Source organism: Lates calcarifer, linkage group LG6 (genome assembly GCF_001640805.2).
Source record: "Lates calcarifer isolate ASB-BC8 linkage group LG6, TLL_Latcal_v3, whole genome shotgun sequence".
Lineage (NCBI taxonomy): Eukaryota > Metazoa > Chordata > Actinopteri > Centropomidae > Lates > Lates calcarifer.
Window position 1 is genome coordinate 12,093,427 of NC_066838.1, and position 24,866 is coordinate 12,118,292.

The following is a 24,866-nucleotide window of genomic DNA, read 5'->3' on the forward strand; positions in this document are numbered from 1 at the left end:
TTTCTAAGACAGAATGTTATCTGTATGGCTGCAACTAATGACAATTTTCAAACATTATGTTATTGAGTAACAAGTGTATGAAATATTCAAACAACAACATACAAACAGTGAAAACTACCCACAGTCTCACAATGCTCAGGGTGATGTGGTTAGGTCACTTGTCTTTTTTGAGCAACAACACAAACCCAAAGGTATTCAAATTACAATGATATTAAAGAGAAATAAACGCATTTAGATTAAGTGTGGTCATCTTGTGCTTAGTCTCTAAATGACAGCCGGACCAAGGTCTGGAGTTTTAGTATGAGCACAACACATCAGACAGTGCTGATTTCACATCCTCTTCACTGACAGAGAACTGCATTGTGAGTTTAAACTAGAGTTTGACTGGACAGATGAAGGTCAGGAGGGAGGCTTGTGTGTGTGTGTGTGTGTGTGTGTGTGTGAGGATGTTATCATTAGCGGTTGATGATGCCTGGCTGGGGCAGAATGCCTGCCACCTAGTGAGTGTCAAACTGTGTTGCATGTTACCTGGTCTCGCTAGCTGGATGACTGATCAGCACTTAATGTAAGTGAACTCGTCAGCTCTTCAAACCGTGAGAAACATAAAGTGTGACGTGACAGACCACAGTCCACATCGTGAGTCTACACCTCAGTGTGTGTGAGAGGTCTCAGCTCTGGTTTATTTGTCTGATCAACAGATTATGTACTGTATGTGTGCTAGCAGTGAAAGAATCAAGCATAAAATCAGACATATGACAACAAATCCAGTTCTTCCTTTTAATGATGCATTGTTGATGGCAGTGAGAGAGAAAAACAGCTTGCCTTCCCTTATAACAAAGTGGAGGTAGAAGCCAGGCAAAAGCAATATAAAAAAAAGTATGCAGTTAGTAACAGGTTAGAGATCAGTGATTGGTTTATGAAAAACAGCTAAGGGTGCCCAACTAGCTGAGGGTATCAAATTCATAGTACAGTGGTATTCAAATACATTACAACCTTACAGGGATATTTTCTTTTTCTTTTTTTCATTTAAACATTAGAACCTTTGCAGAACAAAGAAAAGAAACATATTTTCAGGAAGTGTAATGGTATTAAATGTAAAAATTAAAAAAAGAGCTAATGTACTCTAACGGATACATATACCACATTCAACATAATATTCTTCTGTTAGGCTAATCTCACTGTTTGAGCCTGACATGGTGAGATGACAAGGTGTTACTTAATACAAAATGATTTCATACAATTGCTCTCACCCATTATAAATAATCTCATATTGGCAACTGGATTATTTTTCCAAATAAACTACTATTTAACATTAATGTGTTGCAGCTGCACTTTTTAATGCCTGTTGTATGTTTTAGGATTAGACTTAAATTTTATTTTGTCTCCAGGCTAGACTTGTGTTTCTAATGCATGCATTTCAAGTATTTTATCTTCATTAGGTGTTTTGTAATTATTACACTCAATAGCCCTGAGGTTTTTTAAAAGAAATTCCTGATGGCAAAAATAATATATGCTACAGAAATACTGTTGGCAGTTGCTGCATTTTGAATTGTCACCAACAAGGCATACAGTCCACATCTGCAGTACCATTTGAGATACGGACCCTTTGCTTTGGATACTTGGGTATAACTGTGATGCATATCCTGTGTTGCTGTCAGTCTGAACAGCTCAAGTTTTAGTACCTTCTGATTATAAAAAAGGAGCATTTTAGAAAAGTGTACCTTGGATTCTACAGTATTTGCTTTTAACAATTAGTACCAAAATGACTCATTAAACAAAACACTTTAGACAATTCTCAGATGAGGAGGCTGTGCAGTTACGATGGCCTCACACCCCCCTCCACGCCTGCAGGCTGGTTGGCTTTGTGGAAGGGTGTTTCCTTGTAAATGAACCAGCAGTTGCCACCCCACAGGATGAGGTTAAGAAAACCAAAAATCTGCCAAAGAATAACAGGTGAGTCAGAAGTCCCAAACTGTGGTTGTACACACAGTTTTAAGCACGTTTGAAAAAGCTGTATACACACTTACCACTGAGGCGTTTAATCGGCCCATAAGAGGTGTAGCGCCTGGGGAGCAGCTGTTCTTGGGGTCCTTGCAAGCAGCAACAACAGTAATAATGGTTGACGGACTGGTGGCGCTCTTCACATCGGATAAGCCTTTAGCCCAAGCAGAGGATGCTGCCAACCACAGGAAGGCCAAGGCTGCAGTCACCAACAGATCCTGGTAGAAAAATGATCAGTATTAAACAGACTACAGTGGTTAACTACTCATGGAACTTTCTTGGACAGAAACCACCTAGTGCAGTCAGTCCTTCAGCTGCTTCAAAACCATCCCCTGCTAACTGTTTCATTACACAACATTGTGAAATGTACTTTCTCTGACCTCCTGGTGGATTCCAGCATGAAGTAGGCTCCCTGAAATCCAGCAGCGGATGTCAGATGTGAAATTTTACACACAAAGGACATAATATAAATATCGCCTGCTTAGATAAAACTAGATCCATCCATTCAGAAAACACTTGAGCAACATTTTCCTGTGTGAAATACAATCTTGTGAATTGCATGCAGTGTGTGTAATTTAATCTTGTACCATTTCTAAGCTATTTATAGATGGAGTTAGGAGGACCTGGCTGAGTGCAAGCATTTCACCAAAACAGCTGAGAAATATGGAGGATGGAGACAAACATACCATGACGGGGCCACGACTAGATTCCCTATACAAGTGCTGGTAGCCCAAGTAGAGGACTAGTGTAGCAGTGCTGTAAAGAAATGCCAACACTCCGATGCAGACATAAAATTCGGCTGAGGATGCGTGGTCTCCTGTCAGGTGCAAAGTGGTTGTGGTAGTCTGATTATTACAGTCAGGAACAACATAGGAATCACGCATCAACCTATGTAAACACAGAGATAATATTTTAAATTTTCATTTATGTCGAGAAGTGTAAGGAAGTTTGTGTCTTCTCACACACACACACACACACACACACACACACACCTGAACGGGTAGTTAAAGAGTGCCTGTATTTCTTTATTCTCACTCCCTTGGCACTTGACGTTGATGCTGGTTGTGCCGCTGTAACCTCCGGTGGTAGCAAAGGCAAATATGGCGAACACCTGTGGCCACAGGCACAAGATAAGAGGGGAAACACTGTCATAAGAGGATGTTCAGGACAGAGTGCTGCTAGTCACACATACATGCACATACTTCCTTTTATTCTAGGCAAAACACTTCAGACAGGAAGCCCCTGCCTTAATCACAGGATGCCTTCACTGTAAATGGTGTGCAGAGTTCCCAACAAAACTATGTATTTTCATTTAAAACAGAACGTTAAGACTACTGTGCACTGAAAATGCAATGTTTGATCCAAAACTGAAAGCTCACATAACAATACTTGACGGCAGATAAAAGATTATCTATTATGTTGTTTGGCTATAAGTTTTGTCAGGCAAAGCATCAACCTCAACAGTCTGTAAACAAATTAAGTCTTTTCTTGATATTTTAAATGCACCAGGTGCTGATACACATTGGTCATCAGACTGAGCCATAGTTTGTGGTTTACAGGCTGACATCTTGATGTGCTGGCCCGTTAAGATATAAACCGATAATCTACTGTGTGTGTCATATTTGAAACGGTGTTAAAACTCAAAGCATGATCTGCATAGCTTCTCTGGGCGTGCAGTGGGTCACAAGACAAACAACATAATCAATTTGCTAAGTATTTTCGCCACCAGGGATTGGACAGCTCATGCAAAACACACCCCGCCATTGGCCATATGGTAAGAAAAGATGTTAAACTTACCCATTCTAGCAAACGGATGAATGCCAAAGGTTCTTTCAGGGGTCCCAAGTCAAGACTAAATCCAGAAGTAAGCACTTTCTGGTGAGAAATAAGGAGATAAAGTGGGGAAGAAACCGTTATACAGCTGAAGAGACCACACACAAAATAGGTGTGTTTGCTGCGAAGTCTCCATTAACTGTTTTCACCATTCCCCGTCAGCGCCGTTACCTGGGCGACAGATTCCATTGTTTCCGTGGAAATAAACGACCTTACTGTTACTGTGGATAACTGTCAGTTACGTTAGCGTTTTCTTTTCCTGGATGTTAAGCGACTCTGTCGAGACTCCTCGGGCTTGTCAAACTTTTCTTCAACTTGAGCAAATCGTTGTAGAAAACACGTGATCACTGACGTTAGGGCGTCGACAGAGGCTCTGGTGGGACAGTGAGAGTTTCTCTGCAAGACGTTAAGAGTAGGCTGCACGTTTACTCAATCCTAGTGGCCCTGGTTTATCCACAATGTGGATGTTGTCTCATAGGTTCCTCTTGACTAACAAAAACAGAGAGATCTCCTCTAAAATACTGCATAGGTTTCATCCAACCAATCATTATTTACAGAGACTTAAGAGAGGCATTGATGATTATTTTGCTCTTGCCGGCGCATAAAACATCTGTGGAGTCAACCCTCATGATTTATTGGTGATCATAATTTTCCTCCTTTTATTCAGCTATGGAAAAATGTATTGTTTGGATACACTGATTATGAGAGGAATTCTCATGTCCACGTTTTACATTCATAAATGCAAATTTAAGTAAAAAGACATCTCTCTCTGAGTTGATTGTCACTATCAAACAATACATTTCATATACAGCTGGATGTAGTGACAAAAGCGTAAAATATTCACAAGTTGGGGTCCTGTGTTATAATCTTGTCATCCTTTCTTTTTGATGAGCTTGGGGTCAAAATGTAGTTTTAAGATATTAGTTAATTTAGTTTATTGGTGTCACATAGTGCACCTATAAATAAAGTTTTTTCAAATGACCATAAAAAAAAACTGGGTTTCTGGGTGTATAATTAAATCATGTCTTGTTTTCTGTGTTAACTGTACTTAAATAGCACTTGAGGTGACAGGACACACACGCAGTCTACAGAGAGCAGGAGGTGTGAGTCCACTTTGTTTGTTTTGTTTTTTTTTTTCTTTCTAAAACACCTCAACAAGTAAATCCAGCCATGGTATGTTATATTTACGGCTGGATGGTAACGGCTTAAAAGACACAAAACAATTAATGCTGCTTCTGAAAAGGTGAGGTGCAGCCATTTCATTCCAAATTATTGAAATTATTCAGCCACTGACAAGTTCTGTCTTAAGGAGCAAACTCACAATCAAATACCACAAGACAATGCAATGCCCTTTAATACCAGCAAAGGTTGAATAGGGGTATCTTTATTGATATCTCACTTTGTAACAAACTAAATATGAAAATATCATACAACACGCATTAGAGTTCACAGGGTGTAATTTGGGAGTACACAATGAATGCATGATAATGGTAATTACTTTTCACTAGAGGTCACCATTTCCACACAGTCTGTTTGAGCAATATTTAACTGACCTTTTTATCCAAACAAGCCATGTGCTTCCCATGACTCTTATCAGTAGATGCTGAACACATTCACACACAGGTTGTCCATGTCCATGTAACTCCACAAGCAAAACTTTTTGGTTCAATGTAGAAGCTTGTTTTTGAGCTTGGTATTCAGGGAGATTTAGGTAGACTTGGATCCATTCCTTTATTTGCCTAGTTTTTCTCAGTACATTGTGCAGCCTGACAGGAAGTTTTGGGTCCTGTAGAAAGGCACAGCTCTCATCCTAACAGGGCACATCTCAAAGGAATAAGAGTGGCTTTGTTCTCCACCTTTTAATAGTTGACTGGGCTGCCATGGGGGAGGGGCTGCAACTCCATTGTACGGTCCCTTTGTGAGGGAATGCTGCACTGCAGATCAGATTGTTTGGCTTTCTGAGTGCATCTGGGAATCAAGAAATACCCATGTGCCGAGGCAGATTAGAGTATATTGAAGTTGATGGAAATGTGGTTTTGAGTACAAGGTTTTTACAAGGGTTTTTGAAACCACTGAAACTTGGTCAACAGCTTTTTATTTTTGGCCATGATGAGATGACACCTTATTTGTTGTTGCTCACTTTTAAACCTGTTGGACAGGTTTTTCCACACCAAAGGACAAACATGACAATAATCGGATACTTAGCATGACTATCTGATCACACCCTATTTTACTAACAATTTCAGTTAGCCTGCTGCTACCTAGTTGATCCACCCAACAGGAGGTTTTATAGGAGAGATGACTTGACACACTACAAGGGAAATCTAAAACTGCAGACGATTATTCTTATATTTGGATCTGTAGTTTGTAGTCTTTGATTTGAACTTGTTCAGTCAGGCCTTTGGCAGCTATGGGTATAGGAATGGGGTTTTTTCCTTGCAACACATGACCAGTAGTCATGGGTTTGTTATGACCAACTGTCCCATCACATGCTCAAATTTAATCAAGAATACAATATGAGTCAGTGCAACCAACAAAATTAATAAATATAATTTAAGAATGCAGCAGGCCGTACCAAAACACCCACCATAATTCATTTAAGATCATGTGGTAGAAAGGTTAATTTTCCTTTTTGACCCTGTTCTTCCTGACTGTGGTGATCATCATGTGTTCACACCTCAGCTATCTTAAAACCACTGAGAATGAAGTACCCAGACATAAATAACTATATTCAATAAACTGTGTTAATGTCCTTGTTCTTACACATTGGCCATTAGGATTGGGCCATTAATCAATTTTAAATACTCTGTGAGCATAGGACTTCAATTCCAGTGAGAAGGTCCCACTGGTGAAGAGATGCGGTGTGATTTAATCTCTTGTTTGAGCCTCCCAGATCCAGATGTCTAATTCTTAACAAAGTAAACTGACTGCTTAATTTAATACATGGCATGTTACACTTGTATTGAAGACAAAAGTATTTACTTTTATATATATGAAAGGAGTTGAACAGAGTTGAGTTTGCACATAAAATTGAGTTTATGCTCGGCAAACATGATCATATGGCAGGTGTAAACATTAAAATAAGTTTACATAAGGGAAAAAGGCTTTTTATCCTTTTGGACTCTTAAACTTGCTGCAATTTACATTTTTTATTGCCCATCTTTATTTGTTAATTTATTTTTTATTCATTATTATACCTGCTACGCTGTAAATTACAGAGCCTGGGGGCTGCACTAATCAGGGCTGCTGAGTTACAAAACTGCACTGAAACACAAGATGCATTCCCACTGCTATTACTGTGTGTGCAATGTCACTGTAAAACTTAATTGTACTTAAATACGCTCTAAATACAACCAATAATGCTTTAAATTAAGTTGTAGCTGGTCGGTGTTACATGATAGTATTACTCAGCCTATCCTGACAAGCTTTGACAGCTAATTTTGCAGGTCCTCTGTTTTGGCACCGCCTTTTCAGAATTGAACAGCGAATCGGAGGCGCGGATATGTGGACCAGCCAATCACAGCGCCTCCTCCCTGCACAGAGCATTATGATCCGCAGACACAATTTGTGTGGTCGTTACAGTGTATCATGTTGGCTAAGGAGTTGCAGCGCAAATAATTGGTGTAAAACACCACGGTTAATTTGCAAAATTGAGATTTTTTTTGTTTTGATATTCCTCGCTTGTGCGCACAGAAGCAGTCAGAGCTTTGAGGGCGCTCCGTGTTTTCACAGCCTGAAATAGTCGGTGTCAGACGGACTACTGTTTTGTTGATGTCATCCGCGGCAGAGCTGTAGCGACCTTCAATTTCTAGGCAAGACCGGGATAAATAAAGACTCGGTGGCTGGGGGTGTTTTTGTGCTCTTTGTTTTGTTTTCTTCGCCGGTGACACGAGCAACGAGGATGGGACTTCTGCTGCACTGTGCCCTGCTGTTATCTTTTAGCACTTTCACAGCCGGTTTAGATTTTCAGCCGGGATCCAAACCCTTCGGACAGTCGGTTTTTGTGAAACGTTCAAACACTGAGGAGAAAGCTGCGAAAATCGTGAAGAGGTCTTTGCCCGCGTGGCTGGCTTCATCACCACATCACAAGATAAAACGAAGAAGCACCGAGCAGGGCGACTCTTGCAAAGCTCTTCAAGGATTTGACACCAAGTTAGCAGACAACACCCACCGTGTAAGTTACCAACCAAAGGTCCTGTTACACTTCGCACGTCTGACAATTAAACGAGCCGAGAGCAGAAGATGATGCGCAGGTGCTAACCAGGTGCACGAACAGGCCTAATCAGCTATCCCGTGTATTCAGAAACCTAGCTACTGATGGGCTGTTTTCCATTCAACTGTAAGCCACGAAGCCCGGTATAACTGCCATATGGAGGATATTTCACTGTATATTTATTTATTTTTTATAACCCAATTAAAACATCACGTATCATCATCAAAATGACTTGCGGTGTCTAAGTTCAGGCATTTCCTACACCAAGCTCTAAAAGCAAATAAAGGTTGTGTTTTTTTTTTTGTTGTTTCTCTCGCGTCTACCACGTCAGGGCTGCTAAGACATTTTTCTGTAATATTTGGTGCAGTGAAATACAGTGTTGTGAAACTGTAACAACGCCTGTTTTCCTGATACTTTTAAGACCTGCGCAGGCACCACGGAAGCACTACCAAACCTCTCAAATGCTCCACTAATGGCTATGACCTATATCTCATTCTTGTCAAGGATGCAGCTGTATTCTGTATTTGAGGATCCCACTTTTCTCCGCCTGACCGAGAGTGAATCTGTCTGACTATTGACAGGAAAGCTGGCCCAGGGGAATCCATGTGACTGGCTGTGTGGTAGTTATTTTGTAATTAAAAGCCGTGTCTGTGTGGTTAGAAGGCAGTCAATGTGTTAGGAAACAGAGACTACAGTTTTTTCATCGTTTTTACTTGCACTTAAATCCTGGAGAGAAGAGAGGGCTAAATTTGGTATCACCAGATGTGTAATGGGTTTCAGCACAGAATTTAACCAGGAAGAGAAAGCACTCAATTCTGCACCTTATATAATATCTAGGCAACTGTGCAATGCCCTCCTTCAGACAAACAGGAGGCTGACCTCAGCATAGTCCGGTGCTGCTTATTTGCCTAGCTCCTCACTGCCATGTGATCAACTTTGCATTGCAGTCTTTGTATACTTGACCTCAGTAATCTAAAGTCGACAGAATTCCTAGAGGCTCAGCTTTGCAGTTCCCCCCTAGTTTGCCGCTGCAGGTCCCACCGGTGCTGGGGCTGCTTACAGCATCAGCTGCTGAAAGAGACCTGCGTTATACAGTTTGTGAATGTCCACACAGCGAAAGAATAAATTGGGCACTGAATCTAATTCAGGATTAGAGAATTTTGTTTCAGGCAGCAGGACTCAATAAAAGGAGGACTCACAATAAAAGCAAAATATTTGTTTTTTTTTAATCAGAGCTACACTGCTAAATTGACTTGATTTGCATAAAATTGTTGCCACAGTGAAGAAATCTGATCCCTGACCTCAGTTTTAATGTGGTGTTCAGTAGTTGCATTCAGAAGTCTTTGCTGAGAGCAATTTCCTTTAAACCTTGTCTGTTCTGACAAGTGGTGCTTCACGTTTTACACCTTGTCATCTCTGCCTGAACACATGGGGAGGGGAAACATGGCATCAGTCAAAGCAGGAATACGGTCTGGAGGCTAAATTCACAAATAGGCTTTGACTGCAGTTTATAATTGTGTGGTCAGTTGGTCTCTTTGTCCCTCTTCGTTTTCAGCTGTTGCTCTGACAATGTATCGTTCACACTGCTGTTTAGACACACTCCTCAACTAGTGCCGCGATTTTTTAATGTTTATTTTTTAAACATATTTAACATAAATGAACATGTTTTTCTGTTTTTCATAGTATACCTTCAATGACCTGAGTGGTTCAGTGTCGCTGGCCTGGGTTGGAGATGGCACAGGGGTGAGTGCTCTTCTCCATTTGCACCTAACCTTGTCTCTCATGTAGACTTGTTCCACTGTGACATGAGTGGGACAAACTTGGGTGAATTACCCAGTGAACTGAATGCAATCAACAGGGTAGTCTGCCCACATAGGTTATGTAATAAGCTCCCTCACATCAGGGTCTCATGCACATTAATAAATGATCCATGTTCCACTTTCCTTGAGCTGAACCTTCTCTCTTGGCAGGTCATCCTGGCTTTGACGACTTTTCAGGTGCCCTTCTTCATGATAAGACTAGGGCAGTCCAAACTCTATCGAAGGTATGTTTTAAGACCACAGCTGTTCAGAATAAAAACGTGTGTTTGATTTGCATTTAATTTGGCTGCACCTATTTGTCTACCAGTGAGAACTATGGAAAATCATTCCAGGATGTCACCAACCTCATCAACAACACCTTCATCAGATCAGAGTTTGGCATTGCTATCGGCCCAGAGAACTCTGGGAAGGTAAGTCATGTCTTGATCAAGTCCTCACCACAATTTCTCCCTGAAGTCATCTAGAGTTTTCTCAAATGTATAATTGAGTCTACTGTAAGGAAAGTAACATCCTATCACCTTATGTGGCTTCATCAGTCTGAATTGTGGACTCTGGTTTATAGGTGATCCTGACAGGTGACGTGTCTGGAGGTCATGGCTCTCGGATTTTTGTCTCTGATGACTTTGGAAAAAGTTTCACACACAGGGACCTGCCCTTCACCCCCCTGATGCAGATCACATACAATCCTGATGATTCCAAAGTGCTGGTGGTCCTCAGCAACAATGTAAGGAGTGACTATATGTAGTTTGGAAAGTAACCAGTCTGGATGTTAAAAAGCCTCACAGAGAGAACAGCGTCAAAATACTCTATATAAACTCAGATTAGTAGCAGCGTTAAATTTGTCATTAATTTAAGAGAGTGAGTAACCATTTTCATGGTCTGTTGTAAAACCCTTAAGCAAAAGCCACAATCTCACTTCCCTAATAATTTTTTATGTGTTTGCACAGACTACATTTATTACATAGGAGGTCAAGTATACCAAGCTCTGTGTAACCTGTGTAAACAGTGGTGTCATTTCAGGTGAGCTGTGAGTTCACCATTTAAGAAATCTTTTTATTTTTCATCGTCAGAATGAAATGTGGCTGTCTGAAGATTTTGGCAGCAACTGGAAAAAGGTCCAAGACACAGTGTGCCTGGTGAAATGGTAAGACAAAAGATAAACAGATGATATAAGCATCTTAATCAGCTGTGCAGTGAACAAACATTAGTGTTATTCAATATCCCCAAGAGTCTGTGTCTCAAGGAAGTATTTCTATGCAGACAGTGTAGAGAGGAATGAAGGAACCTCATTCTCATTGGTTTGGCATGTGGCAAAGGTTTCAAAACTGATATGTAAGTCATTTGACCTTTGATGTAGTTTTAGTTTCTATAACAGTAGATTATTACAGGTAATGGGAGACAATGGAGTTCCACTTCTGTTTATTGTGCTTTATCAGTGATCAAATTATGTTTTAGTGTGTTTGACTGAGACATGTTCACAGTTTAACTCCCAAGACTTTTATTGTTGCTGCACTTTTGCAATAGGCAGTAAAACTGTGTTGCAGTCAGTGACTGTTTGACTAGCTGTGTTATGACCAAACCCTTGCAACACTTGTTGTTTTGCAGCCACTTCCTGGTATGCATCACCCAGTAACCCAGGAGCTCTAGATATCTTTGTAGTTTCAGTTTAAAGGCTGCGTCTTCAAGGTCACGGTGCCTGAGAAAACTGCATGTACCAAACAGACTTCCTGAAACATAACCTTTTATCACTATCCCAGAAGACGCTGATCTGAACAGGCTGCAGGAAAATGGGTCATTAGCAACTGGGACAGGAGTTTTCTGATGTCAAAACACAGCCCTCAGAAGAAAGTAAATGTTTAAAAAGGGCATGTCTGTATGCTGGTTGTATTTGATAGCCGTGTCACGTGACACTTACTTTCACAACAAAGGAAAATCTACAGCATTATAGGAATAGATGGAGATGCAGGAAAGCTCCTCCCAGCTTGACTTTGTTGTTTACTGAGATGAAAGCACGCTGAAAGCTGTCACATCCTTTTCAACATAGCCATCTACATCTTTTTTGCTTACATATCCTTGACTCTGTGGACCTGAATGCTTAACTCTGTGCTTTCCACTCTGATTCTAGGGGAAGGAAAAATACCATCTTCTTCTCAGCCAGCCTCAACGGATCCTGCAGTAAGCGACCCCCCTCTTTAAGCAAAACCTGAAATGAAAAATGACCATGTGACGCTTCAACACAGAGCTACTTTTGACCTCATCAGTTGTTTGTAACATCAACATGTGGATTACTGAGGAACAGTAAAGGGGATATAATGTATTTCAAATTTTCTCGAGACAGTGTAAAAGATAAGCATCTACCTGTTTTTATTGAGACCTCTATTTTTCATTGATTAAATGGATTTGGAAAGATTGAAATGAGAAGTGGTTTCAGTATAACAGATGATCCTGGCCAGATGGAGCAAAGTATTTTTTATCTGTATTCATATTTTCATGACGTAGCCCTTTATCCCTTTTATGTATTGTCTGTAACTTTTAGTTATTTGTATACATTTGTTGTACTTTTTTTTCATCAGGTGATCGGGGAATGCTGGAACTGAGGAGGACGACAGACTACGGTAAAACCATCAAGACTGTCGCCAATAAGATCTACTCTTTTGGTCTGGGTGGACGCTTCCTCTTTGCCTCTGTGATGACAGGCAAGGTCAGTACGCAATAGGTTGAAATCACAGATATATAGACACAAGACCATGCATCCAGAGGCAAAATTAATTATGAATATTTTATATTTGTATGAAAAAGCTTCTGTCTACTTGATTTGAAATACAGTAAGCAGTTGTGAGTGTTCATATTGAAGCTTTTAAAACAGGCATTCTTCCTGTGTGGTTTAAAAGAGAAGTCACTGAGTAAGTGTCATGTTGCAGTAAAGTCACAACTGAAGGAGAAGTGGTCACAGAAAGTAAAGCTGATGATGTACATGTTCATGTTTTTCTATATTTACTGAAATGCCTATGAATGGTTTATTAAATCTATTTTTTTTCTGTTGTTTTTCTTTGCCTGGTTTTATGAATTGAAATCAATTTTCTTGGGGTAATTTTACTCCAAACTGTTCTTTTTCTCACCCACGTTCTATGTCTTCCTCACTTTCTCCCTCTTTTTCTTTATTTACCCCCTCTTTCTCTGTAGGGCACTCTGAGGATGATCCACGTGTCAGTGGACCAGGGTGAGACGTGGAACATGGCCCAGCTTCCACCTGTTGGACACGAGCAGTTCTACTCCATTCTCGCAGCGAACGATGAAATGGTCTTCATGCATGTCGACGAGCCGGGAGGTCAGTCCATACGGCAACTTCACGCTTTGACTCATCATATTGTATAACAAAGCAGTGATGACAGATAGTGTGTACGCCCCAGTATGGAATGCAATCCAAATAAATGTTAGTCACTTGTATGTCAGATGTGAATAAGGTCGGAGAAAAAGAAAAACCTTATGAAAGGTGATTGATGACTGTAACTATGTAGTTACTGATGCCTGCGTCATTACTACAGGAACCCATGCAGGTAGAGAAGAGTCAGTCCTAAAGATCTGATTTGAGAAACAGATCTGAACTGCCTGGTGTCTAAACAAAGCTCAGGTGTTACTAACAACATTAACCATGGCTCTGTTTGTCCCAGGAAATTATTACAATGTGGCAATGTACTATCATGCACAATACCAGGAATCTGAATCTGTGACTTATTAAATGTTATCAGTGAAAAAGGCAGAGAATATGGCTAAAAGTATTCGGACAACAATGTCTATGCATGCACTCAGTATGGCTTGGCATCAGGTACTTACTTCTGATTAAGGAACATTTTGATTTTTGGAATTATCTAAAACAGTGATTGTGAGCCAGGTCCTACGTCCCAACATTAGTTGCCAACCTCACTAATGCTCTTTTAGCTGATGCATTTCCCTGCAGCCAATTTCCAAAATCTTTTGGAGAGCCTTTCCACAAGAGTGGAGGCTGTTGTAGCAGCATATTAGTGTCCATGGTTTTGGAATGGCATGTTCATCCATCACATATGGGTGTAATGTTTGGGTGTCAATGTATTTTTGTCCATGTAGTGAACTCAAATATGAATATCTCATATCACCAGCTGTGAAACCCTGTGTTTTTCTCTCTGTCCACAGATACAGGCTTTGGTACCATTTATGTATCAGATGACCGCGGCACTGTGTACTCCAAGTCACTGGAGCGGCACCTTTATACCACCACAGGGGGTGATACAGACTTCACTAACGTCACCTCCCTGCGTGGAGTTTTCATCACCAGTGTCCTGGCTGAAGGTAGCTCTATACATGTGTCTGTGGCTAGATAAAGGAATAGCAACACGTACCTGTACTCAAATTCCCCTAGAAACACACACACGTATGACTTCTCCATTACACACTGGAGCGAGGGCGTTAGGTAAATATTTAATTAGCTGTTCAGTGTTAGATGTGCTGTCTGTCTGAAGCGGCTGGCTGACACTTGACCAGAAATTTCTCACATCACCAGCTAAATCTTAACTCCATCATGTCTGCTGCACTCTGCAGTTTCTGTTGTACAACCCATTCTGTCTGCCTGTCTCCTCATATTTCAATCTACTCTTTTTTTACACTTACTTTTCCACATTCTGTGGTTACATGATTATTGCCAGGGCAGTTTGGGTCTGAACCTTGCATTACTTACTCATGCTTCCTTGTCATTTTGAGGTAACTGAACTGAAGATTTATTTGCACACATTGTTTCTGGATTGCAGTATCTGCTAAACATTTAAGACTATCTGTAAATGTTTGTTTCTTGTTTTGTTGTTGCAGGTGATTCTGTGCAGTCTGTGGTGTCCTTTGATCAGGGAGGGGAATGGGTTCCTCTGAGGAAACCTGCCAACAGCAAGTGTGATGCTACCGCTAAGGACCCAGAAAAGGTTAAAAAACAAAAAGAGAGAGAGAGGAAACTGGTGTGTCTTGAGAACAAAAAAAAGTTGATGAGTCTTGATGAAAACAGTTTAATCTTGTAAGTTATAGCATCAGATTGTATCCCGTTGTGTGATGAATGATGAGTTGTATTATGGCAGGGTTATTTTTCTTCTCCAGTCTGTGACTTTCACAGCGTTGGCACTATAAACACCCAGAAACCAAATGCTGATTGTGTTTATGCCTACAGTGCAGTCTCCACCTCCACGCAGCCTACAGTACTTCTATGAGGCTGAATGTCCCCATGCTGCCTCTGAGCGAACCAAATGCTGTTGGTCTCATCTTAGCTCATGGTAATTCTGGGTTTGGAGCTTTCATACCAAATTTGTTTTGTGCAAATATTTTTGCATGCGACAATTGGAAGTTATTTATCTGAACAAACTTATGTCATCAGGGAGTGTTGGTGATGCTATCTCGGTGATGAGGCCTGATGTGTATGTGTCTGATGATGGAGGGTACACCTGGATTAAGGCCCTTGATGGACCTCATCACTATGCCATTCTGGACTCCGGAGGGCTGCTGGTGGCTGTGGAGCATAGCCCCACTCAACCTGTCAACAGGATCAAGTGAGTTACAGGGAACTTTAGGAGTTTAGGTTTGACTTACATGTCAAATGTTTTCAGTGAAAAAGACCTACTGAGTTGTCAACTCACAGACCTCCACAGTAACAACAAAGACAGTAGGATTTTCCAGGGTTCTCACTGGAATAATTCACTTCACCAGGACAAACCTCTATAGCCTTAACAGCAATAGCAGAGTGGCCAATGGAGATCCGGGAGTTTTCCCAATGGGCTGCTACACAAAGTGGGCCGGTGACTCAGTGTTAAACAAATAAAACATCAGAGGGAGACAAAGAGAGAAAGGAAAGCAGGGTGGGAGGGAGCGAGCAGGAGAGTGGAGGAGGGAGGTAGATGTGGCTGTGTGGAGGTGATCAGCCCAGTGGAGCAGGCTGCACGGCCCACTGTGGTTCTGTGAGGCTGTCATCTCCCTTATGTCTGTCTCCCTCCCCAGCTGACAATGTTCTGTTTGGTCCCACTGCTCCAACCACCCGCTTACAGTTTATATGTTGGTATCTTTATCATTGTTTAAACACTGAGGCAGCTCAGCACTGGACTGCTGCTGACTCGCTTCTCATGAATAAGAAAGTAATTCAAATTGAACAAAAAAAACGTAATGGTATGAATGAAAAGCTCAGAAGAAGAAGTTAAAATCCAGAAAAATGCAGATGCTTTGAATAGTTGTGCAGCAGCTCTGCAGCAAAGACCACAGCTCCCAGTCTAGTTTTAGATCATAAGCTGTGAGCAGAAGGAAACAGGAAACTAGTCTGAAATGATTCAACAGGATATTGTGGTATAGCTTCATTTTACCACTCTGGTTTTGTCAGAAAGGTTAATATGCTAGTTAAGGTATTCAAGGTGTGTGTGTGATTATCTCAGACATGCAGAATGTCAAAATACATCTCCTGCTGTACTGTCCAATTTCAGTTCTAATCTCTCTTTATGGTTACTAACTTTGGTTGAAAGTGAAACATATAACATCAGTAAATGCCAACTTATTAATGGTCAGTTTTGTTATCTTGTGTTAATCCTAGCACTTTGTTGCTTATGTTGTAATAACTGTAATATGAAGGTGTTTTTGATCCAGTTTTTCTTCACATAACTACAGTAATAAAATCATCACAAAATCTGTAATTGAAACAAAAAAGACTGAAACATTTCAAAGTTACATAGATATAATTAAGGTGCAGGTGTTTCTGTGTCATATGTTGTTCTATAAATGGGCATGCGCAGTTAAGTGGCAATGATGCTGATGGTGCATCTCCAGTCTGGGCTGATTTTTATTCACACTCAGCACCTAATTTACATTGTTTGTTACGTTTCAATAATCGCTCAGGTCTCATTTTACGGAGAAACAGACTTAACAACAAACCTAAAGCCATTGTTTAGATTAGTACAAAATATTCAATTAATATTATATAAAAGCAATAGCACACTTGACATCAGCGTTGTGCCTTCTTTACACCGCAGCTGTGCAGATATCTCCCTCTCATATGTTATAGCTTTACTTTTGAGTTTCCTCAGCTTATGCTGATGTTTGCATTTTTTGATGTCCTAACAGATTTTCTACTGATGAGGGACAGTGCTGGGGTGTGTACAATTTCACAGATGACCCCATCTACTTCACTGGGCTGGCATCAGAGCCGGGAGCTCGATCTATGAATGTCAGTATCTGGGGCTACAGAGACTCCCTCCTCAGCCAGTACTGGATCTCCATCACCATTGACTTCAGGGATCTTCTTACCAGAGATTGTGGGTGACACAATAAACAACAGATTTTATTGTACTCATGTAAATTTAGAAATATTTTGTCAATAATTCTAGATCTGTTTTTAAGGTGAGGACAGGGACTACGTGCAGTGGTTGGCCCACTCGGATGACATCAGTGACCCCAACGATGGTTGCATGCTGGGCTACAAAGAGAAGTTCCTGCGTCTCAGAAAGGACTCTGTTTGCTGGAACGGACGAGACTACGAGGTCAACACCCAGCCAACCCCATGTCCGTGCACCCTGGATGACTTCCTGTGGTAAGACTTTGACCTGCATGCTCAAAATGTCAAACTCCACCACTCAGTTACATCAGATTAGATGTCACTGGATAATTTTAGATTTAAAGTTATTTTTGGTGAGTGATAACAGCTCTGTTATCACTCTATCTACTGTACTTAGGTTTCTGTTCAAAGGCAAATACTACAATATCCTTTGTATTTTTTTTTACTGAAAGTAGAATTACTGTAGATAATTAAAATTTTATTCCAAATCTATTACTGGATGAACTGGTTGCAGTTTGAAACAAAATTTTACAGTAAGCTCAGGAAGAGTCCACGTTTAACATACCAAACTAGTATCAAAGAGCAGTGTCAAAGTATCATGTAGTTCAAACATAACTCAGAAACTACAAGTACTGAGACGAACAACTGGACGTTTACAGTAGCAACAGTAAATGTAGGTTATTTCTACATCCCTTGCTTGTCACAGTGACTTTGGATACTACCGTCAAGAGAACAGCTCAGAGTGTGTGGAGCAGCCGGATCTGAAAGGAAAAGTTCTTGAGTTCTGTCTGCACGGTAAAGAGGAGCAGCTGCAGACTAGTGGGTAAGTTTCCAGCTTCAGCCTCTCAGTCCAACTCGCTGGTTTAACCCTGGACTATTACTAAACATCAATCAGTTATTGAAAATACTATCATCCCATAAACATCTTCTTACATGTCATCCCTGTGTAAGAATGTCTTGACCCACCCCTTTGATCATTGATGACACATGATTTGATCTAACTTTATGTACAATATTAAAACATAACTCATACATAAAAGTGTAAAACATATGTTGTACAAAGCCATCAGCACTGCCACATTTCATGGTCGAGAGAGCGACAGGGGATTGCCCTCAGCGTTTGTCTTAGTCAGAGGAGGCAAGTGATAAGAATGAGGAAGCGTCTGTCATGCAGAGAGCAGTTGAGGCTAAACATTGAGTCTCATGTTTTCGCTGTGGAAGAGTGAATGGTCACCAAAAACACAAAGGAAAGTTTTGGTTGATGGTCTTTGCTTCAGAGTACACATGCTGACTGTGAGGCTGCAGTTTAAGAATCCAGTTAAGGCTTTGTGTGTGTGTACATTAGGCAGGGTAGGCTGTTGTACTGATACAGATTAATTAGTAATTATATAAATAAACACTAGGTGTAATAACTTTGAACTTTAAACTCAATTACATTTGAAAGAGCCAGTGATTTTAGCATATGTCAGAGCCAAACCAAGCATACTGTTTTTTTAAAATCTAGAAATATTTTACTCATCTTATTTTCTCACTGATTTTCCTGTTATGGTAATATGAATAAATTATGAGTCAATTACCATGCTACTCTTGATACAGCAATAACGATACCACCAATGTGCTCTCGGTCCACAGCTACAGGAAAATCCCTGGAGATAAATGTGAAGGAGGACGGATGCCTGAGCGTAAAGAGATTGACCTCAGTAAGAGGTGTGTGAGTGACCTGGTGGGCCCAGAACTTCTGGTCAGTACCTCTCCTTGCTAACACTTATTTAAAATGTTACAAACACAGATTTAGTTATGTTGTATGCTTACCTACAGTATATTTGTCACCATATGTCTATTTTTCCAACTTTTTTGCCTTCTGTTATCTTTACAGGTAGACAGTCAGTCCTCCAAGTCTGTATCCATTGTGATAACAATCATCATTGTCATGCTGCTGAGCATTGCAGCAGGAGTTGTCTTCGTCAAGAAATATGTCTGTGGTGGCAGGTTAGTGCATGTTTTTTTGAGAGGAACGTGTCCAGGAAAGCAAACTGTATCTTGACTTAATTTGAGTCGGCACTTTTCCTCCTCCTGGCTTTCATTGTGTTTTATGTTTTGGACGTGTTTTTCAGAGGATCTTAAGTGACTTAAGAGTATTTTTAATGCACCCTTTAGGTTCTTGGTCCACAGGTACTCTGTGTTGCAGCAGCACGTTGAGGACAATGCTGCTGAGGGGATAGACGACCCACTCGAGACTAATCACACTCAAAACGGCAAGATAGAGTTTCATGACGACTCTGATGAGGTACAGTGGATATATTTTTCTCCCTTGTATACAGGCCAAGATAGCACCATGAGTTCCAAGTTTTCCTGCAAAAACTGGGCCACACACCTTGATGTTAAACTTAAGTAACCTAGTTTTATAGGCAGTTGTACACAATAATGAACAATAACTATTAATAACACCAGAGAAAAACTGATATTACACATCACAGCAAACACCATTTTGTCTTTTCATCCAAATGCATATAAAGAGTTAAGACTTACTGTTGTGGGCCTCATTTATCAACCTACTAAACATTTAATGCCCCACATTAAGGAAGCCATGATGTGCCACTGTGCACACCTCAATGTACAGATACTGATAATCGTAGCCTGCTAATTCGGGATTGTGGAACATGAACAAACACTTTTTAAAGATCCCCTGAATGTGTTTTGAAGGATTGTGACCAACATGTACTGTGCAGGACATTTCAAGTTCAAAAAATAAACTGCTCTCTGGTGGACACACTATGTAAAAGTGACACTGTTCATAAATGACCTCAAACATATCTTTGGCATTCCTGTACTGCAGTTTTTTTTTGTCGCTGATTGGCCGACTTTCACGCTAAAACCCGTGATAAGCTAATAATAGCTAATAGCTAATGAGGGACGGTCATGCTTTGCAGCTTTGTACTCCAAATGTGTGTCTATGTGCTGCTTGTCTCTTTCGTTTCTCTTAAGTGAAGCAAGATTTAAACACAACAGTAACTGTAACAGTAAGCAGAAGTTATGCAGTGTTGCTACATGAACATGAACTGACCAATAATTAGGTCACTTGAGTAATCAAGTTAGGCGTGTGCACAAATATGAACACAGTGGGGTTTTTGTTCGCTCAGCTCCATTGGCTCTGACTTCATTGCTATGCTGTTTTTTTTTTTTTGTTTGCATAGGACCTGCTTGAATAGCAGGCACAACCCGTCATGCAACTAAGCAACAGGTTTCCAGTCCACCCCGTGGCCGGCGGCTGTTCCTGTCACTCTTTTGTCTCCAGCTACTTCTTCCTTTCACCTTCTAGTATGAACTTTGGCCTCAGCTACCAGACGAAGAGTCTGTGTCACTCTGCTGTCATCTGTGAAGTTTAATGAATGTACGGAGATGTCCTGGGACAAATGCACAGTTGAGGAGAACTTAAGGAGGTCTTGTAGTGTTGTGCTTCAGTTACTGATTCTGTTGATTGAGTTTGAATCTCCAAGTTATTTATTTTATTGAATGAAGAACTGATGCAGTAATTTGAACTGCTGACAGAGCCAGAGTAATGGGGTTTTGAAGCAAAGGTAGTTGTATAAATATACCACATTTGCATTACGGGTCCTGCCTCTCCCATCATGTGGGCGTGCTCCTGGAAATACTTTTCACCTCTGTTGAAGATCTGTGTCCTTTTTCCTCATGCACTTGTACATAAACCTCTTTTTTTTTTTTGTTTTGTTTTGTTTTTTGCCATGTTTGATGTGGTTTCAGTTTGGAAGGTGTTAAAAAGATTGCTGTTGGAAGCTGGTTAATAACTCTCCCAAACCACTTGAGTCTTAATCCCTACTTTTAATGAAGTATTTGTTTGTCAAAAGGTGTGCCCTGGACGCCCAAGAGTGAGTAGGTTTTTGGTTTTCAGCCTCCTCTCTTGGCAATGATTTGTGAAATCCCGTTGTTGTAGTCTGTACTTGGAATACAAACCTGCATACTTGTGGTACTCCGTGGCTTTGAGATCCATGGTCAGAGTAATAAGACACAACTGGACATTTCCATTTGCATTAGATTTGATAGCAATAACAAGTTTTGACCCAGTATATTGTGCATGCACGTTAAATAATCCTATTGGCACAATATCTCTTAAGGTCTCCAGTTGCTCCATTCGATGAATGGAGGCATTTTTGCGTGTATCAGGTGGTAAAGTGTGTCTGTTTCAAGACAGGATTTGTTTAAAAAAATTCATGTCTGCAGTTCTACCTGCCTAAAGCACAAGGTCCTTTGTATGCTAAAAGTTTGTAGTTAAACATTTTTCCTAAATGTGACCTAATGATTAATGTGATAATGCTGTAATAATCACTGTAGTCATATACAAGTTGCGTTTATAATCAGTTGAGCAGTTTTTGTACTAACAAACTTTTAAACTTACATAGCAAATGACAAAGATGTTAAGAAATGACAGAAATAATTATAGTTTGATAGTAAATGTCTACAAATATTTTTTACATTACACATTACACATTCAGATAACCCAACACATCAGTATAATTTGGTGACAGAAACACTGGAGCAATCTGGGGAAAAACAATTATGTAAATGTTGTATAGCATAATTAACACTGTAGCCTATTAGTTAACAGACATGGTTGTATAAGCTGCAATGCCATGTGAGACTGTTCTTTTTTTCTTGGTATTTGCATCTGGGCTGGAGCTTATTCTCTAAAATAATAGGGTTATTGAAGGTCTCTCAACTGTGTCTTTTATGGTAAACTGCTGTTTTTTTCTTTTTAATCATCCGTCACACTGTCATTTTGAAGCTAAACTGGATGTTCAATGCCTCTCAACAAATCTGTCATGTCATGGATTTTTTTTTCCTCCTTTTAAGCATTTGTTGCACAATCATTTGTCTGTCTTGTTTTAAATGTGTTGCTTTCATACAGGTTTTATTTATTTGTGAAGAGCAGGTTCAGAGTGCAGTAAACTGGATGTGGTTATACAAGTGCCTGGTGTGAGGATACGATGTGAAGCCCTCCCAGTGTGTGGCCAGCATCTGTTTACTGAGAATTATTTATATCAATTAATGTGTAACCAGTTTCATCCAGTATGTCAGTGGCACCCCTTAGCTGCACTTGTTGCCTAAGATGAATCCTTGCGCAGTAAAGAACAAGTCTGTTTCATTGAACTGCATATTAACTCTCAATAATATTTAAATCCACTTTCTCTCTTTCATGTCTTGGCATGAGACTAAATTCTGGCTGTTATACTTGGACAAGAGAATCAACTCAAGTAAAAACACAGTGGATACAGGGTTGTTGTATGCAGCTGCTATACACTGGGAGAGACTTGCTGAGTTCTTATTTAATGGAGGTTTATTGCATTAAGTGAGGGTAACACATTTTTCTTACAGATTAAAACTGCTGTATAAATTAATAAGTCATTGTGATGGGTCTGTAAATATACAAGGTTACATCTTTGTATCTGCTACGTTTCTCTCTTCTGTATATTTGATGCAATTTTCTTTGGGTTTGCCAATAAATTCATATGTTCCTCTATTTTTGTTGCCCGACTGTCCTTTCTTTCTCACAGCCTAGAGCAAAACTAAAACTAGGATTTTGAAATGCCTTGCTGTGGCTGGCTGACAGTTTACACTGTGGTTTTGGCCTCCGTCAGTCAGTTGATGACATTTTCACAGGGTTTACAAAGCTATCAAAACATAATCTGTTTCCAGCAGCTATTTTTCCTTGGGTACAAATACAAAATAAATTTTAACTTATTTCACAAAAGCTGGATGCTGATTTTTTATTTATTTATAGAAAATCTAATTACAAAAAAATTCATATCTCCTATTATCACACATATTTTTCTGTATGTTGTGTTTGTATCTTTATTTGTTAAATATGCAAAAAAGGGAATAGGAATCAATAAATGGGCAAATAAACACTGAAATAAATGAACAAAAAGAGAAATAGTTCAATAAATAGCTACTAAACAAAAGATAAACTTTTTTTATTTTGCCTGTGTATAGCCTGTACAGGAACGATCTGTTCCAAAAGTTGCTGAGTTGATTGTTGAGTGTAATAACGCCAACCTGAGCATCACACATGATTTAACAGTTCAATAGAAAGTCCTCAGATTCTGTACAAAAAGTTGCCCTCTGCATCAAAGAACTCATTCCCAGTTTGCATTGCAGGAGTGGCTTTCTCCATTTTCATGAACTCTTCAAGTTCTTCCTCTGTCAACACCTGTCCATCCCAGCTCTCCTCTTCTTCTGTGTCCTCCTCTGTTGGACTTGTGTTGGTTGAGTCGTCCTGTTCTGTTGATCTTGTCACTGTGGCACTTCTGTTAACACCAGCTGTGACCAGGGACGGCAGAACAGTAACGGGGGTAGGACTCTTGGCCAAGGATCCTGAGCCTTCTCCTTGAATCATCAGTGTCTGGTCAGCCACAGGGAGTAAAGCACCTTCTCTACTTCCAGATGGGAGTATGGCTGGTGTACGATTCCCAGGCAGCTTCAGCCTGTCCTGCTCTGTCCTGGCACTCAAAGGCAGCACCTGCTGACTCGGCTCAGCTGTTACTTTTGCATCCTGCTTGGATTTTCTTTCAGGAGCAGGGATGAACTTGGACCTGAGGACCCTCAGGATGACATCAGGGGTGACAGAGAAGCCCTCGGCCAGACGCTCTACTGTCCACTCCTCTGGCTGCTCGTTCTTCAGGTATCTGAAATTTAAAAAAATAAGTTGAAGTCTTTATTATTAACTTAATGGTACTTCTCGGTTGAGCTGCTGTTCCGACTTAACAGAGCTCCTCACCTGATCTGCTCAATAGCATCCCAGGTTAGTTTCCTCTGTGGAGCTCCTGGTTGAGTCATCTGCCTCCTCAGTATGTGATATTTGACAGTTCTCTGCCTCTTCCTCACTTCACTGAGAAACAAAGGGAAGAGGGTTTAAAGTATAACAGAGTGTGCAGTATAAAGAGAATTACGCACATTAAGTTACTTTAAATACTGGAATAATGCGTGAGAATTCCTGCTGACTCTTACTGAACCAAGTCCTGGAGCTTGTCCTCTACATCCTCTAAATCCTGCAGTCCATATTCCTCATCAGACATCTCATCGCTGTATCTTGGAGCTCTGTTTGATGCTCTGTCTCTGCGCACGTGGCTCTGTCCCATCCTTGACCCGCTGGCACCTCTGCTCGCAAATCGACAACTGTTTGTTGGGGTCAGGGAACCGAGCCTGGACAGGAGGGAGAGGACCTGAAGAGGTCGGGCCATTGCTCACAGAGAGTGGGTCCTCCCTTTAGAAACCAATATCTTTAGCTTGTTATGACAAAGACTGTCCACTATCGGAGCTTGTTTGGATCGAGTTATGTCCTTTTCGTGTAACTCTCACTGAAGTAACTTCATTTCCTCGCCGTTATTTTATGACAGAGGAGAAACCTTCACCAAAACTGAACTCCTCCACAGCCACGGTGCAGACCCGTGAAACTCGCGGATGTACTTCCGCAAACATGAGCCTCACAACATAAAAAAGTGCCACCTATCGGAGTGGAGGCGTAGCTAATAAATTAGACTTTTTCAGAAATATTTCGTTTCTTTTTTCTTCCTTTTTTGTTGAATAGTACTAAATGTACGCACTCACACAAAAAACATATGTTCAAAGATGAAACCATAATAGCTTAACGAAGAATGAA

The 24,866-nt window shown here is 40.5% G+C and overlaps 3 protein-coding genes across 3 annotated transcripts; 1 reads left to right on the forward strand and 2 right to left on the reverse strand.

Moving 5' to 3' along the window:
• Nucleotides 1–763: 763 nt before the first annotated feature.
• On the reverse strand, nucleotides 764–4,200 carry sypl2b (synaptophysin-like 2b). The gene is made up of 6 exons (XM_018666186.2): nucleotides 4,006–4,200; nucleotides 3,799–3,876; nucleotides 2,994–3,112; nucleotides 2,688–2,889; nucleotides 2,028–2,219; nucleotides 764–1,936 (listed from the first exon to the last, which is right to left on the reverse strand). Exons 1-6 carry the CDS (start codon nucleotides 4,021–4,023, stop codon nucleotides 1,817–1,819), a joined length of 729 nt encoding a protein of 242 aa, XP_018521702.1. The 5' UTR covers nucleotides 4,024–4,200; the 3' UTR covers nucleotides 764–1,816.
• Nucleotides 4,201–7,384: 3,184 nt separating this feature from the next.
• Nucleotides 7,385–22,727, forward strand: sort1b (sortilin 1b). Its single transcript, XM_018665915.2, has 20 exons — nucleotides 7,385–8,008; nucleotides 9,731–9,790; nucleotides 10,018–10,091; nucleotides 10,175–10,277; nucleotides 10,430–10,591; nucleotides 10,938–11,011; nucleotides 11,993–12,042; nucleotides 12,441–12,568; nucleotides 13,051–13,195; nucleotides 14,038–14,193; nucleotides 14,707–14,813; nucleotides 15,053–15,155; nucleotides 15,257–15,428; nucleotides 16,981–17,171; nucleotides 17,257–17,446; nucleotides 17,898–18,014; nucleotides 18,824–18,932; nucleotides 19,068–19,180; nucleotides 19,349–19,478; nucleotides 20,386–22,727. Exons 1-20 carry the CDS (start codon nucleotides 7,736–7,738, stop codon nucleotides 20,398–20,400), a joined length of 2,472 nt encoding a protein of 823 aa, XP_018521431.1. The 5' UTR covers nucleotides 7,385–7,735; the 3' UTR covers nucleotides 20,401–22,727.
• A 438-nt stretch (nucleotides 22,728–23,165) lies between these two features.
• On the reverse strand, nucleotides 23,166–24,689 carry ngrn (neugrin, neurite outgrowth associated). The gene is made up of 3 exons (XM_018665916.2): nucleotides 24,215–24,689; nucleotides 23,985–24,095; nucleotides 23,166–23,892 (listed from the first exon to the last, which is right to left on the reverse strand). The coding sequence occupies exons 1-3, from the start codon at nucleotides 24,445–24,447 to the stop codon at nucleotides 23,304–23,306; spliced, it is 933 nt and encodes a 310-aa protein (XP_018521432.1). The 5' UTR covers nucleotides 24,448–24,689; the 3' UTR covers nucleotides 23,166–23,303.
• Nucleotides 24,690–24,866: the final 177 nt, after the last annotated feature.